General features: G+C 45.5%; 1 protein-coding gene across 6 annotated transcripts in view; it reads right to left on the reverse strand.

Moving 5' to 3' along the window:
- The window catches only part of BPTF (bromodomain PHD finger transcription factor), a 108,594-nt gene that overhangs the window by 57,345 nt on the left and 28,500 nt on the right, over positions 1–22,749 (reverse strand). For 5 of the 6 annotated variants that reach the window (XM_068263079.1, XM_068263077.1, XM_068263078.1 and 2 more), the window contains exons 2-7: positions 18,359–19,181; positions 9,982–10,205; positions 9,435–9,611; positions 8,413–8,592; positions 5,331–5,471; positions 881–1,065 (exon numbers count right to left, since the gene is read on the reverse strand). In XM_068263079.1, coding sequence (XP_068119180.1) covers positions 881–1,065; positions 5,331–5,471; positions 8,413–8,592; positions 9,435–9,611; positions 9,982–10,205; positions 18,359–19,181 — 1,730 coding nt within the window. The remainder of the gene's footprint in view (positions 1–880; positions 1,066–5,330; positions 5,472–8,412; positions 8,593–9,434; positions 9,612–9,981; positions 10,206–18,358; positions 19,182–22,749) is intronic. The other variant, XM_068263076.1, reaches the window with a different exon arrangement.

Raw genomic sequence — 22,749 nt, forward strand, 5'->3', positions numbered from 1 at the left:
GTTTTGCAGCAGAACGGGAGCCGTTACCGAATTGGTAACGGCCGCAACTCCCAGTGGAAAGAAGCCCTTTATCAATTACCTTTTCTCCTGAGTTTTCTCCTAGGAGAGGTTTTCACACCTTATCAATAAAATACCTTTTGAACCTTCAGCAAGCAAGGAAACTCGAGATAAGTCTGATATACTTTTTTTTTGTCAACTACAGAAAAATGATCTCCTGTTGGAGAACTCAGGAGAAAAGTGAACTGCTAAGATGTTATTTTCTCAGTTGAATAACATCTATAATACAACTACAGAATGGAGCAGCCCTTCTTTTGGCCACTACAGTAAGAGGCACCATCTTATTAAAGCACAACTAAAGTGAGAGGGATAATGAGGCTCCCATATGGATTGCCTTCTAAACTATATCAGTTGCCTGGAAGTCCACCTGAAACAAGCATGCAGCTAATCTAGTCAGACTTCAGTCAGAGCACCTGATCTGCATGCTTCTTCAGGGTCTATGGCTTAAGAGCATTAGAGACAGAGGCTCAGCAGGACAACCAGGTAATATGCATTGTGTAAAAGGAAATAAATGTAGCAGCCTCCATATCCCTCTCACTTCAGGTGTGCTGTAAATAAATGGGAGATGCAGACACGAGATTGAAGAAACCACAGAGAAGCTCCTCAAACCTCCATTTTGCAAGCGATCCGCCACCATGAAAGAGTCCAGGAAAGCACTTCTGAGAAGCTCTACAGGCACCATAAAGCAGACCATTACTTAGGAAGACACAGAGAGGGCCTGAGGCCCTGATAAGTCAGCTGAAACCAGAAAAGAACCAAAAGGGGGGAAATCAAGTGTTCCTCCAAGTACGGCTGGACCAGTCAGCCGAAGCAAAACACAAACCTCTCTGCCTTCCTTACAAATCTGATTTGCTTCATGGACCGCTGCACTGAACTGGTGACTCTTCAACAGACTTAACTTGCTGTCCGGGTTCCTTAGCCTCGTCACCATCCTAGAAGGGGCCTTGGGTGCTGCAGGAGTCTCCGCAATCTCTGCAGAGGGTTTCTCTGAATTTGCCTCGGCAGGAGCTAGAGAAGAAACAGAGAACAAGACATCTGGTATGACGGATCAGATCTACTAAAATTACAATATGCAACAAAGGGGATGGAGCGTAAATTCTTCAGACAGAAGACAAGGATAATATCTGCTGTGCCAAGGCCATGTGTGTGCGATGCTCTGCTGCACAAAGGGCCATTTTCTGCACAATGAAGCATCCTTCCCCTATAGGTTATAAAATGACTACGCTGCTTCTGTTCTCCTGCTGTGTTTCATACAAGTCCCTTTTCATTTGCACCATTATGTCAGGCCTAGATCCAACCTATGTTGCTGCACCTCTCCAGGCAGCATATAGTTTCAGTTATTGCCCTGCTAATATTTCCATAGATCAGACTAGGTCTCCTCCTTGACAGTAATGTAAACTAGCAGCGTAGCAGGACCGGTCATTTACAGTAATTGCCGAATATATGTGGAACACGCCTCGATATTCCTCTGTACAGTGAAGTGCACAATTAAAGGACAACTGTAACGAGGGATATGGAGGCTTCCATATTTATTTCCTTTTAAGCAATACCAGTTGCCTGGCTGTCCTGCTGATCTTCTGCCTCTAATACTTTTAGCCATAGGCCCTGAACAAGCATGCAGCAGATGAGGTGTTTCTGACAATGTCGGATCTGACGAGATTAGCTGCATGCTTGTTACTGGCGTTATACAGACTCTACTTCAGCCAAATAGATTAGCAGGGCTGCCAGGCAGCTGGTCTTGTTTAAAATGAAATACATATGGCAGCCTCCACATTCTTCTCACTACAGTTTTCCTTTAACCTCCTTAGTGGTATGCCAGACACTGTGTTGGGCATACCGCTTGCTGGCCCCAGGAGCCCCCCATGCATAACTAATGTGATCAAATGAGTGTAATATCCCATGCAGTTTAGTTAGGAGGGGGGCAGATGAGAGGGAATATCCTGCACGCTGGTGCCCCCTGCTGGTCATATAGCCATTGTCTATATGCAACTGAAGCCCTCTCCAACTGACTGGCTGACTTGCTCAGCTTCTGCTTGATTAATCACTGCAAGCTAGGTGTATTATATGTGTGCACTTCTCATTGGCTTATAAGCAGCCTGCAGGCTTTATAAAGCAGCAGAGAACTGTTTGGGAGTGAGTTTCTCCATTTGTGTGTTTGGTAAGTTTTAGAGCAGTAGGAGACAGGCCTTGGGGGTGGCAGCTCCAAGGTTTTGGCTGCGCTCACATATGGTGTTAGATGCTGGTTCTGGGGCCCCGGGCAGTGAGAGTTCCCGGGGCCCCAGGCTGGCTCATGCACCATTGTTTTTAATCAAATGAGTGTAAACCGTTTAGCTAGCACTAGGCTAGCTAGTACAAGTGTCCAGCTCCCCCCGATTGCTGCTGATCCCCCCGAACCACCCGCTTATACATCACCCCCCCCCCCCCCTGGATCCAGTGATTGCGCAGCCTCCCCGCACAGCTTCGGTCTCTCTATGGGGAGGATCGGGTTCGCGCATGACATCATGACGTCGGCAACGTCATGTGCGATCCTCCCCATAGTGAAGACCGGAGTTGTGCGGGGAGGCTGCGCCGATCACTGGATCCAGGCTGGGTAATGTATAAACGGGGGGATCGGGGGGTGCAGGACACTTGTACTAGCTAGCCTAGTAAATGTTTTACACCCATTTGATTGCATTAATTAACTTGGGGACACAAACTGGCAAAACCTCCTGAGCGGCTTAACGCTTATGAGGTTAAAACAGCATTGTCAGCCACAAATTCTAATTCCATTTACCCACTGCTCTTTATTATGCAGCCTGCAACCTTACCCTACACTCTAATCAGAATGTTTCTGCTGTAATAAATCGTATCTCAGTCAGCGTGGCTATTCGGCACATTGCCACAACAAGGAAGCTTGTCATCACTCCTCCCACTTTTCTGCTTCTCACTGATTGGCTGAAGGCACTTCAGTGATCTACTGAAATATGATCTATGCTGTGCTCTGGTGTTTACAAAGCAAGCTAGATATGACAGTGCAGAGGTGAGGAAAAAAAATAAGGGAGGAAATTACATCAGGGTTGGCTTCGGAAGGAATACAATGGAAAATGCCAGGACAATACGATTTACTATATACAATCCACTGAAATAAAAATGTGGACAGTGCAATACATATGCTATGTAAGTAGAACAAGAATGTATCTATTCATATAAGTGTTTTTGTTCCTGGGATAGTATGGCTTTCCCTGCTGCTTTAAAGAGAGTCTGAAGCGAGAATAAATCTTGCTTCAGAGCTCATAGTTAGCAGAGGCACGTGTGCCCCTGCTAAACCGCCGCAATAGCGCCGCTAAACGGGGGTCCCTTCACCCCCAAACCCCCAGTGAAGGAAGACAGAGGGGCGGGGGAGATGCAGAGATACGCGCTGACAGACGCGTGTGGGGCAGGGCTGCGGCGGTTAGCCCTGCCCCAACCAGGAAGCGCTCCCCCGCTGCACCGAGGGGATTTGGGGGATCAGGGACCCCCGTTAAGCCGCGGGAAAGCGGCGTTTTAGCAGGGGCACACATGCCCCTCCTATCTATGAGGTCTGAAGCGAGATTTATTCTCGCTTCAGACTCTCTTTAAAGCGGTTATAGTCAACATTTCCCTCTGCTCCAACAGACCAGTCATACTATAATAATCAAAACTCTTGTTAACAGCTTTCACCGTCTAGTAGCGCGTTATGACTGGGCAGTCAGATTCAATTGTTTACACAACAAATAAAGCAGGGAGATTATCTAGGATCTATATGATAGTTGTAATGACTTGCAAGCAAAAGAAAGCTTATTTTCTCAATTGCACAGCTCTCTGGCTGACCTGAATATGACATTTCCATGCAATATAGCTGCTTTTAGTACTAGGTGTGCAGTAACCTGCCCTACCTACATCTCTGAGCTTGTTCACAGGTATACACCAGGTCGCCCCCTCCGATCCTCCAACGACCTTCGCCTCACCATCCCACGCATTTCACACTCCCATGCCCGCCTGCAGGATTTCTTAAGAGCCACCCCCACCCTCTGGAATTCCCTTCCACCACCCATCAGACTTGCTCCCTCTTTCAACACATTCAAGCAAGCCCTCAAAACCCACCTCTTTATGATGGCCTACCCACTTCCTACACAGTAACTCTCTAAGGAATATTTAACAGCCCCCCCTAGTGTTTCCACCCCTCCCTTTAGATTGTAAGCCTCTGGCAGGGTCCTCCACTCCATAGTGTAATTTACAGGATCATGTGCTCCTGTCCTATGAGAGCCTGTACTTGTATTACTGGGCCTACCTAACCAGCCCATATTGCATGATCATGTATTTTGTACAATTTGTATGTATAACTTTGTTCTATGTGTATAACCTTGTTATGTCTGTCATCCTTGTATTATTGTATATATTTATTGTCCAGCGCTGCGTAATATGTTGGCGCTTTATAAATACAATAAATAATAATAATAATAACGTAACCTGAGGAAAACTGTTGAAGACAAGACAAGACAAATAACATTTATATTGCGCTTTTCTCCTTGCGGACTCAAAGCGCCAGAGCAGAGCAGCAGCCACTAGGGCGCGCTCTATTGGCAGTAGCAGTGTAAGGGAGACTTGCCAAAGGTCTCCTACTGAATTAGTGCTGGCTTACTGAACAGGCAGAGCCGAGATTCGAACCCTGGTCTCCTGTGTCAGAGGCAGAGCCCTTAACCATTACACCATCAGCCAACTGTTGTTCTGACACGTGACATTACGTTGAGACAAAAACAGATAGGAGAACCAGGTGGGAAGACATTTATTGTATTTTATGCTTAAAGTGGACCAGAACTACGAGAAATGCACCCAGTGTGTTTTTAGAGTGAAGAGCCTTTTTAATTCCACCTCATCTGTAAGTAATCACAAGTGTAATTTGAGCTCTCAGATGTGTCAGCACAGAAATTCAGCAGTCTTGGCAGACACAGCTAATATGTAGACACAGGTTAACCCTTTCTCTGCTTCCATGAAACCAGGAAGTAGACACTGCAGATTGATTGCAGGATTTCTGTAAGCTGTAACAAACAAATGTTTCTCATTACAGGTGGTTATACTGTTTATCTTTTAGAGCAGAGAGGAAGTTCTGAGTACAGGTCGGCTTTAACTTTAATTTCCCTTTAAACTATGGAATACCTAGAACCAAGTGTGTAGGTTTAATCTGCAGTGGCTAGCTATACCTACAGCAGCGGCTTCTGCAGTGAGATGATGTACTCGGGCCTCTTGCCCACTCTCCTGCCTGAGGATATACTCACTTGAGTCTTCTTGCTTAGTAACAGTTGGCTGAGTCTCTTTACTGGCTGTCTCCCCCTGCTGGTCAGTTGCAGCAGTCTTTGTGTGGTTGTCATCAGTGCTTGCTTGTGATGCTGACGGCACACTAGTACTGGAAGCAGCTTCTACACATTCAAATTGACAGAGAGAAGAGATTGTTCAGCATGACTAGCAAGATTCCTGTCACCCAACTCCCCATCAGCTATTGCCTTATATACACTACAGCTCCAGTTTTTCCTTTTTTAAAGTACTTCATATTTTATTAAGCTAGCTCCTTCCATTCCCCTATCAAGTCGCATAAATGATAAAATGATAATAAAGCTCTAGTTAAGGCTCATGCTTTTAATGCATGTTGTATTGAATAGACTGCAATTTTAAATGCAAAACGTTTCATGCATTACACACAAACCATTTCTGCATTGTTCATTTTTTCAGTTCTTGGTTTGCTACTCCGTCTTCCAGTTTGAATGTCAGATGTAGCTTGAGTGGGCTGAACAATAGTTTGTGAACTATGGAAATTCTTCTCCCCATCCCATCACGTGATGTTTTGCACTGGGCAAGGAACTCTTGCTTTCCTGGCAATACGAAGCTAATTGATGCAGGTTGCCAGAAGCCAGATAGGTACTTTCAATTTAAAAAGTACAAATGTGCACAATTTTTTTTTTGGGTTGCATCTAATTAAGGCTCCCTTATCACACGGCATGCGATTCCAATTCTGCCTTTTAATCGGTTTTAACATCCGATTCAGATTTTTAATCTTTACTGCATGCTGCATTTTTTGATCCGTTTTTCTGTTGAATGTATTCAGGGAAAATCGGAAACGCAAAAAGAATTTGCAGTGTGCAGGGAGCCTAAGGCAGATTTTATGTTATATGCTCTGCTATTGCTCTGTGCAGTCCATGCGCACAACCATGACATGGTGACTTCTGGGAAAAGGGGTGGGGGAAGCATAGCAGAGTTGTCAAAACCACTCTCCGTTTAGATGTGAGAGAGTAGCATGCCCAATACAGAACACCAACCCGTGTGTGTGTGTGTGTGTGTGTGTGTGTGTGTGTGTGTGTGTGTGTGTGTGTGTGTCAGACAACAGGGACCAGCAGCGGTCATGTGACCAATTAGGGACAAACTTAAAGTGAACTAGAGACTAAGCACCCTAACGTATTTCACCATATATATCAGTGGGAACATTAGAGATAACACCTACCTTGCTCTCTGTTTCATTCTTTAGTGCTCAGCTTGCTTGTTATCAGCCCTGATAAAATCTCAGACTGAGCATTCAGTCTGGCTTTGCCCAGGAATTATTATTGCTGAGTCTGTCTTCTCTGATGTCTTTTCAAGCCCAAGCCTGCCCCCTTCTGGCTCTGCTATAATGATTCCCGAGCAAAGCCAGACTGAATGCTCAGTCGGGGGATTTTATCAGGGCTGATAACAAGCAGGCTGAGCAGTGAAGGATGAAACAGAGAACAGGGTGGGTGTTTTCTCTAATGTTCCCACTCTGGTTCACTTTAAACAATAGGACAATACTAATGTGACTAGAGGGAGCGGTTAGTTAATAAAATGGGAGGCTGGGATGGACATGCTTGGAGCCACTGTTAATATTTATTGCTGTCTATCACCTCAGACAATTATTTGTCACTGAGCATGCTACAAGAAGTGGCGCCTACATCTGGGATATGGACAGCAATAAGGACGTGATGTTCTCATTTCTCCCCTGTAGTTTCCACATCAGAGGTCTTGCTGGTCTGTCTTGTTATAGCCCCAGTACAAGCACAATGGGGCAGACTTAACGAAAGTCAACTGAACAGAATGGGAGAAATCAGATGCAAATCACATGCAAAACAGGTGCTCAGTATCCAATCACAATACTTTATCAGACAACAGCTTCATTTTTGCATCAGCTCTGCTCCAGATAAATTTGACCTACTGTTTCTATATGCCTTTAAAGAAACACATCCTATATTAACCACTTGCCGACCGCACACTCATAACGTGCGTCGGCAAAGTGGCAGCTGCAGGACCAGCGACGCAGTACTGCGTCGCCAGCTGCAGCCTAATTAATCAGGAAGCAGCCGCTCGTACGAGCGGCTGCTTCCTGTCAAATCACGGCGGGGGGCTCCGTGAATAGCCTGCGGGCCGCCGATGGCGGCTCGCAGGCTAGATGTAAACACAAGCGGAAATAATCCGCTTTGTTTACATTTGTACGGCGCTGCTGCGCAGCAGCGCCGTAAGGCAGATCGGCGATCCCCGGCCAATCAGCGGCCGGGGATCGCCGCCATGTGACAGACCACATCCTGTCACTGGCTGCACAGGACGGATAGCGTCCTGTGCAGCCCGGAACACCAGGGGGAGGCAGCAGGTAGGAGAGGGAGGGGGAATTTCGCCGCGGAGGGGGGCTTTGAGGTGCCCCCCCCCGCCACCCACAGCAGGCAGGAGAGATCAGACCCCCCCAGCACATCATCCCCATAGGGGGGAAAAAAGGGGGGCAATCTGATCTCCCTGCCTGCACCCTGATCTGTGCTGGGGGCTGCAGAGCCCACCCAGCACAGATCAATCAAACCAGCGCTGGTCCTTAAGGGGGGGTAAAGGGTGGGTCATCAAGTGGTTAATTATGCATAAAAAAGTTCTCCATGTAGACAAATTCCCAACCGTGCCCCACCTGCAGCTCCTGTTCTGCAGGTAACTCACATATGCACTAATGGAGTCATTTGTGTCTCAGCGATGCAGGTTAACTTCCTGTGCGGAAGTCACTGCTGGGGGGGATTTGAAGACAAATTAGGCTCACTCTCCACAAGCACACATCCAGAAATGATCAGTAGGTGGCAGCATTGTACTACCACAAGCTTGGTTGCTCTAATCCTTTACAGATAATGGTGTAGACCCCCTTCCTGAAGATATATCCACCAAGAAGCGGCATTGTGTCTTGCTTTGAATTAGTCCGACAGTTGCCTTCTCGGATGTGGACCTTGAATTTGCAGAGGTGTTACTTGGTGGAAGAATACTCCATCTTTTCTGCATAAGGACTTCTGTTATATACATGCGCTAACACTGCATAATGCATTGTATCAGTACCTGGTACAGTGGTGGAGGTGGCAGAAGTTGCAGGATCAGTAGTTTTGCTGCTCTCTGACTCTATGCTGCTCTTAGCAGTGGTAGTCTTCTTCTCTGAGTTTTTAGATGGAGTCTCTGTAGATTTGCTGCCGTCGGATGGTGTGGACTGCTCTGTGCTGTTCTTATCACTAGCTGTTGTATCTGCATTAAGAAAGGGAACATGAAGGGGCTTTGGCAAAAAGGAAAATGTCACACTCAACTAGATGATCACTAGCAGTACGGCACAAAGCGGACCCCTCTATATAGGGGGCACATTTCACAAATACAATATTCATTCTCAATATGCAATACGCCCTGTTTCCACCCATGAAGATAAACTTCTAGTCGGAGTTCCAGCTAATGCGCTTGTCGCATTCACTCATGTTCCACGTCACTCCCATGCTTTCTCCTTCAAACTTAGAAGGAATCGTGTGAACGATGAACGCAAGTGAACATAACAGGATTGCGATCGGCAGAGCTACTCATAACAACTCTAATAGCAGGTGGTGAGATACACAGAGCATGATGAGTACCAGACCAGATGTCAAGAGAAAGAGACGCTATATTGGTGGACAGACAGCTAGAGAAGGAATGGAGCTGGTGAGGGATGGGATTGCAGTAAGAATACAAAATGGTTGAGAGCAGAAAGCTTTGGTGGAGAGATGGTGGAAAGCTAAGAGTGGAAGAAAGAATGGGGAGATGGCACGTGCAAAGCACCAGAGGGGAAAAAAAGATGATGGAGAAGAGAACCCGAGGAGGAATGGAGAAAGAAGAAAACATGACAGGAATAGGAGATGGTGGGTGGACAAGAATGGGGTTTGCAAAAAAAGAGAGATGGAGGAAGAAAGCAGGGCAAATAGCCAGAGGAGAAACAGAGATAGTGCGGGACACAAAGCACTGGGAGAAACAGAGATAAAGAGGGAGTAGACAGCAGGAGGCTTTCATTGCTTATATAGATCTATCTATGGATGGAGCCACTTTATATCCTGTGGAACAAGCCTCACCTTCTTTCTGCGTCTTTTCTTCACTATCGCCACCATCCTCTGGTTTCGAGTCAGAATTTGCATCCTTGTTGGTCTCTCCCTCAGCTGCTGTGGTCTCCCCTAATTTTTCTCCATCTGTGGGGGTCTTGTTCTTCTCTTCTTCTTCTTTCTTGGCTTTCAGTCGCTCAGAGATCTCATCTGTAAAAGATAACAAGCCATATGATCACCAAAAGTCAGCATCACCTACACCAAAAAACAGCTGCTTAAAGGGCCTCTATGACAGGCGTTGGACTAGTCCATCTCCTCATGGGAGATTCTCAGGGTTTTCTTAGTTTTTGAAAGCATTGCCTGAACGGTAGTTGCTAAAACTTCCTGCCAAAATGGTAAGATACTAGCTAGCCTCTCTACTCACTATTTTGGCAGTAAGTCTTAGCTACTGCCATTCAGGAATTGCTTTTGAAAACAAAAACCCTGAGAATCCTCCTTGAGGCGATGGACTAGTCCAAAATCTGTTGGTTCTGTCACATTTTAACTGCTCCTTTAACAGCCTAGGACAACTGGAACTTACCGTTTACTACTGACAGGAAGGAGCGGTTATTGCCCTTGGCCTTGTTGGTTAGTTCTTCAGTTATGGCCATGTGTCTTTCTATCTCTTCTCGGAGGTCCTGCAGGGTCTTACACAGGTCAGCCTCATAGTAGATGTTGTCCAAGCAGTCCATGAGCTCTTCCAGCTGCAGCTTTGTACTGTAATACCAGATCTTCTTGTCCTTTTCATTCTCAGAATCTTCTTCTCTGAAGGAAGAAAGACAAAGGGACAATAGGACAGCTGTTGGAAAGTAACGCACAGAGGATCTCAAGTACTTGCATATTTCATTGTATTTAGGTCATCATAGAGTACTAGTGTAAGCCACATCTTCAATAACGTACTGAAAATAGATGTGTAGTAGTGGAGCTGGCCAAATCACGAGTTCCTGCTAGCCAGAGCTCAATGCAAATCATACCTGACATCTAGCTTTTCAGTTTCTCCTCTAAATGTCGTCAATGTAACAAGCACCAAAAAGGTTCCAGCTGGCTCCTGAAGTCTACAGGCTGACTCTTGAATCCCACAATAATTACAGCGGCGTAGTGGGGAAGCGCGGTGGAGTAGTGGTTAGCGCACTCGCCTTGCAGCGCTGGGTCCCCGATTCAGATCCCAGCCAAGTCAACATCTGCAAGGAGTTTGTATGCTCTCCCCATGTAAGTGAGGGTTTCCTCCGGGCACTACTGTTTCCTCCCACATCCCCAAAACATACAGATAAGTTAATTGGCTTTCCCCTAAAAATTGGCCCTAGACTAGGATATATACACTGAACGATGCATACATAGACATATAATTATGGTAGGGAATAGATTGTGAGCTCCTCCGAGGGACAGGTAGTGACAAGACAATATATACTCTGTACAGCGCTGTGTGAGATGTCTGCGCTATATAAATACTAAATAATAATATAGTAATATAAGTGAAAATCCCTATCCAAAACTCAATCACCTACTGCTGGTTTCTTGTACATTTTAAAGGATACCCGAAGTGACATGCACCTGCTCTAAAACTGCAATAAAAGATATTGCAGTTTTAGAGCAAGTGCAGAGACAAGCTACAAAATTGATACGTGAGATGGAAGGTCTCGCTTACCAAGAAAGGTTAGATAAACTGGGTTTATTTAGTCTAGAGAAAAGACGCCTTAGAGGAGATCTAATTAACATGTATAAATACATCAGAGGGCAATATAATAGCTTGGCGGATGAGCTTTTTGTCCCTAGGCCTTCTCAAAGGACTAGAGGACATGATCTGCGCATGGAGGAAAAACGTTTTAGCCATTTATTTAGCAAAGGGTTCTTTACAGTAAGAGTGATTAAGATGTGGAATGCATTGCCACAGGAAGTCGTTATGGCAAACTCTATACCTGCATTTAAAGGGGGCTTAGATGCTTTCCTTGCGTTGAAAGACATCCATGGCTAGAATTACTCGGTTATGCCTAATGATGTTGATCCAGGGATTTTATCTGATTGCCATCTGGAGTCGGGAAGGAATTTTTCCCTTTTGGGGCTAATTGGACCATGCCTTGTGGGTGGGTTTTTGCCTTCCTCTGGATCAACAGGGGTATATGAGGGGGCGGGCTGGAGTTGTACTTTGTACTGGTTGAACTCGATGGACATATGTCTTTTTTCAACTAAAATAACTATGTGACATGGGTATGTACAGTGCCTGGCACACAAATAACTATGCTGTGTTCCTTTTTTTTCTTTCTCTGCCTGAAAGGAGTTAAATATCAGGTATGTAAGTGGCTGACTCAGTCCTGACTCAGACAGGAAGTGACTACAGTGTGACCCTCACTGATGAGAAATTCCACCTATAAAACTCCATCCTAGCAGAACATGGCTTCTGAGAGCAGGAAAGAGATAAAAAGGGGAATTTCTTATCAGTGAGGGTCACGCTGTAGTCACTTCCTGTCTGAGTCAGGACTGAGTCAGCCACTTCCATACCTGATATTTAACTCTTTCAGGCAGAGAAAGAAAAAAGGAAAACAGCATAGTTATTTGTGTGCCAGTCACTGTACATACACATCTATTTCATGTCACTTCGGGTATCCTTTAAAGCCCAATGTAGCGATTCCCTCCCGAGTTCTAGTCCCTTGTTCTGGTCATTATAGGGATAACTGTCCATATTTCATGCTTCGGCCATGCAGTGGCCATTACATGGGGGATCTAACAAATACAGGTAGGTCTTATGTGAGGAGGTTCCATAACTGGAGCTTCCAGCAGAAAAACAGGTGAATCAAAGCCAAGGCTCAGGAAGTATATATAGAAAAGCAAACCCAAGCCAAAGCTCCGGGGAAAAATTCCATACGGACCTAAAAAGAGAGGAGTATCTGGATCCTTCAGAAGCTTCCCACACTGTCCGCTGGTCCTCCACCACTGTCCATGACCCTCCGGAACACCGGCACACTGGCAGAGTGCCACTTCAGCTTAGAGCGTGGCCAAGAAAATATTGCAAACAAGCCGTTGTCGGAAAACTTTGAAGGTTCCGTAAAGGGGAATGGGTTACTGGAGGACAATGTGGGAAGCCTCTATAGGATTCAGAGGCTTCCCTCTCCTTACTTAAAGAGGAACAGTCACAAAAATCTTAAAATTTAAAACACATACAAATAAGAAGTACGTTTCTTCCAGAGTAAAATGAGCCATGAATGACTTTTCTCCTATGTTGCCGTCACTTACAGTAGGTAGTAGAAATCTGACATTACCGAGGAACAGGTAATGTATAGCGCTCCACATATGTTGGGCTAGCCCATCTTCTCAGGGTTTTCTTTATTTTTAAAAACACTTAGTGAATGGCAGTTGCTCCGTCCAACTGCCAAAATAGTGTGCAGTGAGCAGGGAGACTGGCCAGCATCTTTGTATTCATCATTTTCAGGGAATGTCTTCATAAAGAATAAAAGCCATGCTGAGACTCCGCTATGGAGAGATGGACTAGCTCAAAATCTGTCAGTAATGTCAGATTTCTACTACCTACTGTGACAGAAATATAGGAGAAAAGTCATTTATGGCTCATTTTACTCTGGGAGAAATGTATTACTTATTAGTATGTGTTTTAAATTTTAAGATTTTTGCGATGGTTCCCTTTAACCCATTCACGTTCCGTCGTTTTCACTTGAGAAATGTTCACCTCCCATTCATTAGCCTATAACTTTATCACTACTTATCACAATGAACTGATCTATATCTTGTTTTTTCAGACACCAATTAGGCTTTCTTTGGGGGGTACATTTTCCTAAGAGCCACTTTACTGTAAATGCATTTTAACAAGAAGAATAAGAAAAAAACAGAACAAATCATTATTTCTCAGTTTTCAGCCATTATAGTTTTAAAATAATACATGCCTCCATAATTAAAACTCACGTATTGTATTTGCCCATATGTCCCGGTTATTACACCGTTAAAATTATGTCCCTATCCCAATGTATGGCGACAATATTTTATTTAGAAATAAAGGTGAATTTTTTCCATTTTGCATCTATCACTATTTACAAGTTTAACCCTCCTGGCGGTTTGTCAAAATCCGCCAGGGGGCAGCAAATACGTTTAAAAAAAATTTTTTTTCTTCATGTAGCGAGACTGCGGCGACGCGTATAGCGGCGGATCGGCGGGGATCGGGCACTGCACGCAGCTAGCAAAGTGCTAGCTGCGTGCAGCAAAAAAAAAATTAAATTATGCAAATCGGCCCAGCGGGGCCTGAGCGGTGCCTCCCGGCGGCATAGCCCGTGCTCAGCACGGGCTTACCGCCAGGGAGGTTAAAATAAAAAGAATATAGAAATATATCATCTTTACATTGATATTTAAAAAGTTTAGACCCTTAGATAAATATTTACATTTTTTTTTATTGTAATGTTTTTTTTTATTTTTATATTAACCACTTCTGTGCCAGGGGGTGGTTTGCTGATCGGTGCTGCGTGGGCTCTCCAGCCCACAGCACCGATCAGCTAGCAGCCAGGGCGATCAGACTTCCCCCCCCCCTTTTTCCCCACTAAGGGGATGGCCTGCTGGGGGGGGTCTGATCACCGCCGGCTGCTTGCGCTTGCGGGGGGGGGCTCTTCAAAGCCCCCCTCCGCAGCGCTTCCTGGCCTCCTTCCCCTTCCCTCCCTCTCTCTCTCTCTCCCTCTGTGAGCGGCGCAGGACGGCGTTCCGTCCTGCGCCGGATAGGATAGGCTTCAGCCTATCAGGTGCCGACGGTCCCCGGCCAATCAGAGGCCGGGGATCGCCGATCTCCTCTACGGCACTGCTGCGCAGCAGCGCCGTATATATGTAAACACCGGGGAAGATCTTCCCCGTGTGTTTACATTTACCCTGCGAGCCGCGATCGGCAGCTCGCAGGGTGTTCACGGAGACACGCTCCGTGAACTGACATGGAACGGCCGCTCATACGAGCGTCCGTTTCCATGCAATCCACTTCAGGATTCAGGGGCGTAGTTAAGCGTACGCCGAATCCTGAAGTGGTTAAACATTTTACTTGGGTAGTTTTGGGAGGGTGGGATGTAAACAATATGTTTATAATGTAAATGGGTGTTAATTTTAATTTTTTTTTACTTTTAGTTGTAGTATTACTTTTTGGCCACAAGATGGCGGCCATGAGTTTGTTTACATGACGTCACTCTAAGCGTAACATACGCTTAGAGCGACGCACGGGGGAGGTAACAGCCAGAAAAGGCGCAGCTTCCGAGAGAAGCTGTCGCTTTTTTTAGCGGGGGAGAGGAATCAGTGATCGGGCACCATAGCCCGATTCACTGATTCCCTGGCTAACGAACCGCGGGCCGGGAGCGCGCGTGCACGCGCGCGATCGGCCGCGGGAGCGCGCATGGCACTTCGAGTACACTTTAATGTGTGATGCATGAGCTGGTCTGTCCAATCCAACTGCTCATTTTATGAACCACCGATTCTGACTCCAGGTACCCAAAATTGCTCCAACTCTGACTCCTCAGCCCTGAAAAGGACTAAGTATTTCCTATAAAAGAATGGATGTACCTTTGCCCATTACATTATGAACTCTACAAATTCAATAAAAAATAAATAAATAAATGAAAAATAGAAACCATTATTTGTTTGTCATCCCATATGCGATTTCTTTGAATCTTAAAGTGTTCTGGTTATAGATTGTGTACATGATGTCACAGTGTGCGAAAACTTCAGCCCTGTTACACTTGCCGACATGTAATGTGGCAGACACCATCTGCAGTGCTTTGTACCATGTAGAAGGTTGATGCTAGCAGCACTGTGCTGAAAGCTTGTGGCTCTGCACAGATAGCGCTAGAGAGAGAGAGAGAGAGAGAGAGAGAGAGAGAGAGAGAGAGAGAGAGAGAGAGAGACTGTTATATAACTTTCTCTGGTCTCAGCATTAAAAGGCAGGGTGTGCCACAGTTATCTGCCACAACACTGCATGAATGCTGACACCGTGCAATTTATAATAGGCAGTATTGATAGTGTAATGAGTAACTAGCAGTGCAGGTATGAAATCTAGGCCCCTGTTAAAGGATACCCATGTTATGCCAGTCCTCTCTATCTTATCTGCCAACTTTCTTCTTAGCAGGAGCCCCGCACAGCTCTCTCCTATTCCAGTGAGCACCCTTCCCTTGTGTGGGAAATGTCTTCAGCATTAACCCACCATCTGGGTGTAGCATTAATGTGGGGAGGGGTGGGCAAAAGAAGGCCGTGGAGTCTGTACAAAAATCATCTGACTGATTTCAGTTTATGAAATAACCAACTCCAGGTACTCAAAATTGCTCCAACACCCTTGCAGGGCTATGAAGCAGGTACAAAAGTTATCCAACTCCTAAGTTTATTAAGTCACTGACTCCGAATACCAAGAAACTGCTCAGACTCCACAGCCCTGGCAAAAAGTGTGGTAAATTGAAGGAGGTTCCGCACTTCAGAATGGCCACTTCTGCAGCACCGAAACCCCTGGACCTGGAGGAGGCACCACACCTGGAAAATATAACTTGTTTTTCTCTTCTTGGTTTCAGTTTTTTGCTTTGTGTTTGTTTGTTTTTCTATTACAAACACCCGGCTAACATCGAACACAGGCGAGAAAGTAGGATGAGCGGAGACACCCTTTAACTGGTGAAGAGCAAGAACCACCAGGACTTCCTGTAATGGAAAAGTAACACAAAATCGTTTCCTGAAAGCATTTCCAAGTATAAACTCCCCTTCTTAACCTCCCTGGTGGTATCATTATTTCTGGATCGTAGGGTGTAACAGCTACACGATACGATTCTTTGTGCAATTCAATTACGATTCTATTTATGATACGATTAAATCAGACATGTCCGATCGGGATTCGATTCAATTCGATTTGCCATTGCAGAACCATGGCAAATCGAATGGAAACGAATCCTGATCGGACATGTCAGATATAATCGGATCGTAATAGAATCGTATTGAAATACAATAGCAGAGGCGCCAAGCAGAATAAAATTTGTTAAAATTTTTAAAAAGGGGGAAGGGGGTGGACTCACCTCCCTTCTGAAAAAAAAAAAGGCCGGACAATGGACAGGTTACTTACAGTCTAAAGTAATATTTATTAGTAACTCCAAAAGTGCAATGCGTTTCACGGGTAACAGTCCCGCTTCTTCAGGCAAACGATTTTTGGAGGGTGCAAAATCAGGTCATGAACCAGGTAGAGCGCCTCTGTCAGTAAATAGAATTGTAATCGAATCGCACAAAGAATCGTATCGTGTAGATAGGGCTTTAGACCCTAAAAGCAGGGAAACAAATATATATATATATATATATATATATCACACCACAGTGAGATCTGCGGCAGCCCTGCACTTACCTCCCTGGGATCCAGTGCTGCAATTCTCCCTCTGTCCTCCGGGTGGAGCTCCACCCCTATAGTGAGATTGCCGTCTGTTGCCATGAAGACAAATGGCAGTCTCACCCGAGGAATCCAGAGCGTCAGATGACCAAAAGAAAAATGGCTGCCGCGTTTGGATGCCGAGGAAGGAGAAAACATCTACTGCGCTGCAGGCTCTGCACAAACCTTCCCGGCGGGCAGCGGCTACCCCGAGTCAGGCTCAGGATGACCGCTCCTGGCTTTTTTTTCCCATCCCGAGCCTGACACGGAGGTTACCGCTAGGGAGGTTAAAGGAAAATTCCATGAAGTGTCATTGCACTGGCAATTCAAAAGGAATAACATTTGTAATTTACATCTTATAAAAACACCGCTTGTTCTAAAAGTTATCAGATGGGTGTTAAACATTTGCCCTAGACAGATGGCTGACTCCACTCAGTGTTCTCCCCAGAAATCTTCTCCACCTGGGTGGCATGAAAAAGTAGCTGGGTGGGGCGAGATGAGAGAATGGAAGGCCGGAGCTTTTCTGCACAACTCTGCTTACAGCATGGGAGGGGGTGAGCCGATGACAGCCGGGTGCTCACCATAACTAGCCGGGTGGAGCACCCGGCTAAAAGAGCCTGGGGAGAACCCTGCCACTGTTCGTGTACTTAATATTTAATGCAGAATTCCTCCTACCCCTAATAAAGATTGAGAATCATTATAAATGGCACTCTCTACTTGGGATGTACCAATTCTTGTGTTTTTCCCAAAGCTTTAGCTTCTAGGGATGTTCCAATTCTTAGCAATAGTGGCTCCATGTACGCCTCTCCCTTTGTAAAAGTCAGTGCTGTCCTGCCCATTTGCTAACCCACTTTTAGGGGGCCCATACATCTAGTGATGATGGGCAGATTCCTCTCTGATCAGAATGAGATATGTCAGATACCCATACACCACAGGCCAATTTCACAATCAATTTCAGCATGGAATCTCTCAGGAATTGGCCTTGTGACGGCACATGCGGTGGGTGCTGCCCCTCAGTGTAAATGTATTTATACTTCACCCGTCTGCTGTTGCATCCAGCAGTGCCAATCTGTCTTCAGCTTCCTCCATTTGTGCTCACACGCTGCCGATCTAAACCATGTGGCGTGTGTGACGTCACTCATGCACAACGCGCTATACACCGGCAGCACGTGAGCACAAATGGAGGAAGCCAAAGATGAATGGGTATCGCGGCGGGAAACAGCAGACAGGTAAAAATGCCCGCAAGGAAGGTGGGGGGGGGCACATTTACACTAGACAAGTGTCAGGGGTTCCATCCCAGTCGTTCCAATATCACATGCAGTTACTGTCACGCAACTATTATTGTCGAATAAGGCTACAGTAACAACGTTACAAGGGTGTTTTGCAAGGGAAAGATTTCTGCAACCATTTTGATGAGTTACCCACAAACCCCCAACCTCTAGCTGTGGCATATACCCATAGTGCTGTGCCCCTAGCAAAAAATAAAAGCCACCTAACATGACACTACACCGAACAACTGTACTATAAATCAACCCAAAAGATAGGGAAAAGATTCACTTACATGATGATGCGCCTGGCTAGAAACCAGTATTTCCGCCGGTGGCGGTCATAGCCGATGGGCTCATGCCTTATGTAAGGCTTGTTTTTCTGAATCTCTGGAACACAGTCATTGACACCGGACACTTTGTGGGCCACACAGACCTCACACTGCCATTCGTCCTCTGGCACCTCCTCCAAAGGAGGCTTTACACACTCCAGGTGGTAGACAGCCGAGCAGGTCTCACAGCACAGCAAGTCACCCAGCTTGTGACACACCCGGCAGTGGTCGTCATACTGGATGACTCCTTCAGACATTAACTCCTCCCGGGCCATGTTGGTGGTGAGGAACTGGTCCACCAAGAAGAGCAGAACCTTCACCTTGCTTTCAGTAGGTCCATACGGATAATCGTCCACCTCTTGGTAAGGAAGCACATGATGATACTCCGTATCACTTTCGCAATAAACACGCAGGACTTCTGGCCAGGTCATGCCATCGATGAAGTAGAGGGTAGAGTTCACACTGTCCTTCAAGTCTGCTGGTCCAAAGGTAGTATTAGAGGTGTCCTCCTCTCGAAGGACAGCCTTTAGAAGAGCAACGTGCGTCTCGGCCATCAAGGTGCATTGTTCCTGACAGACGAGGGCTGCACAGAAGTCCTCAAAGCGGAAGGGGGAGAGTCGCAGCACCGTGCCAAAGTTTCTCAGTACTTCGTAGATTGCAATCACGTTCAAAAGGTGCTCTGGCAGCAGCTGCAAATCTTCAGAAGACTTGGGAAACTCCAGAGCGGGGAGATCCTTCTCTTCAAAGATTGGGGACCGAGGCCTATGGACTCTCGGTTTTCTCCTTCCTGTAAAAAACAAAAAAACAAAAAAACAAAGCTGGTTAAATGTCAGACCAGTAAGAGAAAGAAACTGAACACATAAGAATAAAAACTGGAAGATATGCACAAATATCCCACTAACTATTTACTGGATTGATATACAAAATACTTACGCAGCGCTAGACAATAAATAAGGTTATAGACAATGATAATAGGGGCAACAGGCAACACAATGGGCATAATTCACAACGCTTTTTAACCTGTTTATCTCTGTTTTCCCCTTATCTATGCTACATTTTTAAAGGATACCCGAAGTGACATGTGATCTGATGAGATAGACATGTGTATGTACAGTGCCTAGCACACAAATAACTATGCTGTGTTCCTTTTTTTCTTTCTCTGTCTGAAAGAGTTAAATATCAGGTATGTAAGTGGCAGTTCCTGTCTGATTCAGGATTGGGTCAGACTACAGCAGAAAATGGCTTCTCAGAGGCAGGAAAGACATAAAAAGGGTCAATGGTTCATAGATTTTAGCTCTGGCATACTTCAATGAATGTGTCATTGAACAGAAACAATGAAACCATGAACACTTAAAAAGTAGATTTAAATATAATGCTGGATACACACGGTGCGTTCGCGCACTCGATTTCCCGCTCGATTCCCGTCGATTTGTTTATTTCCAACATGTCCAATTTGGATTTCGATGGATCGTTAGGTCGATTTGGCATACTTTGCATGCGAATCGACCTAATGATCCATCGAAATCCAAATCGGACATGTTGGAAATAAACGAATCGACAGGAATCGAGCGGGAAATCGAGTGCGCGAACGCACCGTGTGTATCCAGCATTAAATACAACTGTGGGGTATCTAAAAAAGCCATTTCTAGGATTGATGCAATTGTTTATCTTGTTGTTTATTTTCACCTCGGGTCACCATTAAGCTTCAAAAGAGCAAAAATATAATATAATAAAGGTAAGAAAAGTAATATTGAAATGAAGTTAATCAGGAACAACTTACTTGGAGTGATTATTTTGCTTGTAAGTGTGCAGAAAGGTAATTTTATCAATTGATAAATAAGTCATTTATGAGAAGTTTTGTGAATAGAGCCCAATACAGGTAATAAGCAGTAAGACACACAATGGCAGATCATGCACTAGAGTAGTCATCCCAATAATACAAGTTCATATTATTCTGTGGGCAGAGTGCATGATTAAGTATGATACACAAGGAGGAAGGGCCCTCCCAAAGGCTTACAAACTAAAGAGAGAGGTTGGTGACACAAAAGGAGGGGAGTTGCATCGAGAGCTTCTCAGCTAAGAGTTATGGCACTGGGGAGGTGGGGTAGGGCTTCTTGAAGAGGTGAGTTTTGAGCGCTTGCTTGAAGGTGTTGAAGGAAGGGGCAACCCTGATGGGCAATGAGAGAGAGTACCACAGAATGGGGGCAGCTCTAGTGAAGTCCTGTAGTCACGCATGGGAATGCGAGATGCATGGTGTGGTTAGGAGGAGATTGTTGGAGGAGTGAATGGCCAGGTGCGTATGTGAAGCTTGTTCTGAAGCAGATCAGAAGACAGTGTAGGGATTTGCATAGGGGAGTCGTGAGGGCGGAGCGGTGGGAGGAGTAGAGGAGTCTGGCTGCTGCACTCATGATGGATTGTGGTGGGACGATGAAGTTCAGTGGGAGGCCTGAGAGGAGGCTGTTGCAGTAGTCCAGGCAGGTGGTGAGGGCAGGGATGAGGAGTTTGCTCCCATCCATGCCCTCATCTCCCATACCCTCAATATATTTGGAATGATCTGCTTTACATACACCTCCTCACTTTATGCAGCTTCCTATTAAGAACACAGATTTATGCTGGGAATACACGGTTCGTTTTTGCCTTCGTTTAAACCTTCGATTCGTTCGGTAAACGAATCGAGTGTTGAAAACGTATGTGAAAATAGTCATAATCTCATTATAGTTTCGATTAATAGACCCCAAAAACGAACGACTAGTGATCGAACATGTTTGATATTATCTCTCTTTATCCATCTAATCGAGCCATTGGTAGGCTTGATGGCTGTTCAGATCGATTATATATTCGTTTATGCTAGTCCGTCCCTGTAAAAAGGGATTTTCGTTTCGTTTCTTTGCAGCCTTCGATCATTGGAAAAACGAAACCATCAGAATCGGAAAAAAAAACGAAACCGTGGGTGGTGATATTAACCGTATGACCGATTATTTCGGGATCGAAAAGGACAAAAGGCACAATCGAAACGAAGGTTTAAACGAAGGCAAAAACGAACCGTGTATTCCCAGCATTAAAGCCCAGCTAAAACTAACCCTGAACAAAGCAACTCCTAATACCAATCAGGCTAATAAAGTAATACAGTGTGAGGAAAGACCACCCATTTCACAGCAAAAATATGCTTCCCAAATTAGACTGCTGCTCTAGTGGTCTTCAAACACACCTGACGTGAGAGGGATATGGAGGCTAATATACATATCTCCTTATAAACTATGCTAATTGCCTGGCTGTCCTGCCGATCCTCTGCGTCTAATACTTTTAGCCACAGACCCAGAACAAGCAAGCAGATCAGGTGCTCTGACTGGAGTCAGACTGGATTAGCTTCATGCTTGTTTCAGGTGTGTGATTCAGACACTACGGCAGCCAAAGAGATCAGCAGGATGCAAGGCAACTTGCATTGCTTAAAGAGAACCCGCGGTGGATTTGTGACATCAATATTAGGATACAGAGGAACATTCTGCATACTATCACCAGCTTCTGTGTCCTTACAATGTGCCCCCAGGCTCCCCACTAAATCTGCTGTTCCCCATTATAAAAGCCGCCAGGCTAGCGGCACGCAGATTGTCACTAGTCTGCTGTTTACCTTCAGTCTGCCACTCAGCGCCGCTCCCCCGCCTCCCGTATACCGCGGGCTCCCCCCGCCTGTGTCGCTTCCCTCCCCGCCTCTGTAAGCCAATAGGAGGAAGCTCATGGAGGCGGGGAGCCGCGCTATACAGGAGGAGGGGGAGCGGCGGTCAGTGGCAGCCATAAGGTAAACAGCAGACTAGCGACAATCTGCGTGCCTCTAGCTTAGCGGTTTTTATAATGGGGGACAGCAGAGCACGTGGGGGAGCCTGGGGGCACACTGTAAGGACACAGAGGCTCGTGATTGTATGAAGAATGTGCCTCTGTGTCCTTATATGGATGTCACAAACCCACCTCGGGTTCTCTTTAAAAGGAAATAAATATGACAGCCACCATATTCCTCTCAGTTTAAATCTGCATGGGTACGTCCGCAGTTGCAGGCAAGCTCAACTACACAACGGGTTTCTTTTTTCAACTTCAAAAAGTACAGGTCCAAAGGAAATACGCATATTTAACATTTTTGTATTTATTCGGGCTTCAGAACACCACTACTGTTCTGCTTCTAACAAAACATTCTAAATATCTAATTGTGCTTGTTTTATCTTACTAATATTCGATGTACTGCTTTGTAATACCCACGTTCAGCAGCGGTAACATTTGGTAGGGCTGCTGCCCTGTCTAGGCTGTTATGAAGCCATGCTGCAGGATGTTGCTCAATGATAATATTCAACATGGCAGGTGCAACA

This window comes from Hyperolius riggenbachi, chromosome 12 (genome assembly GCF_040937935.1).
Source record: "Hyperolius riggenbachi isolate aHypRig1 chromosome 12, aHypRig1.pri, whole genome shotgun sequence".
Lineage (NCBI taxonomy): Eukaryota > Metazoa > Chordata > Amphibia > Anura > Hyperoliidae > Hyperolius > Hyperolius riggenbachi.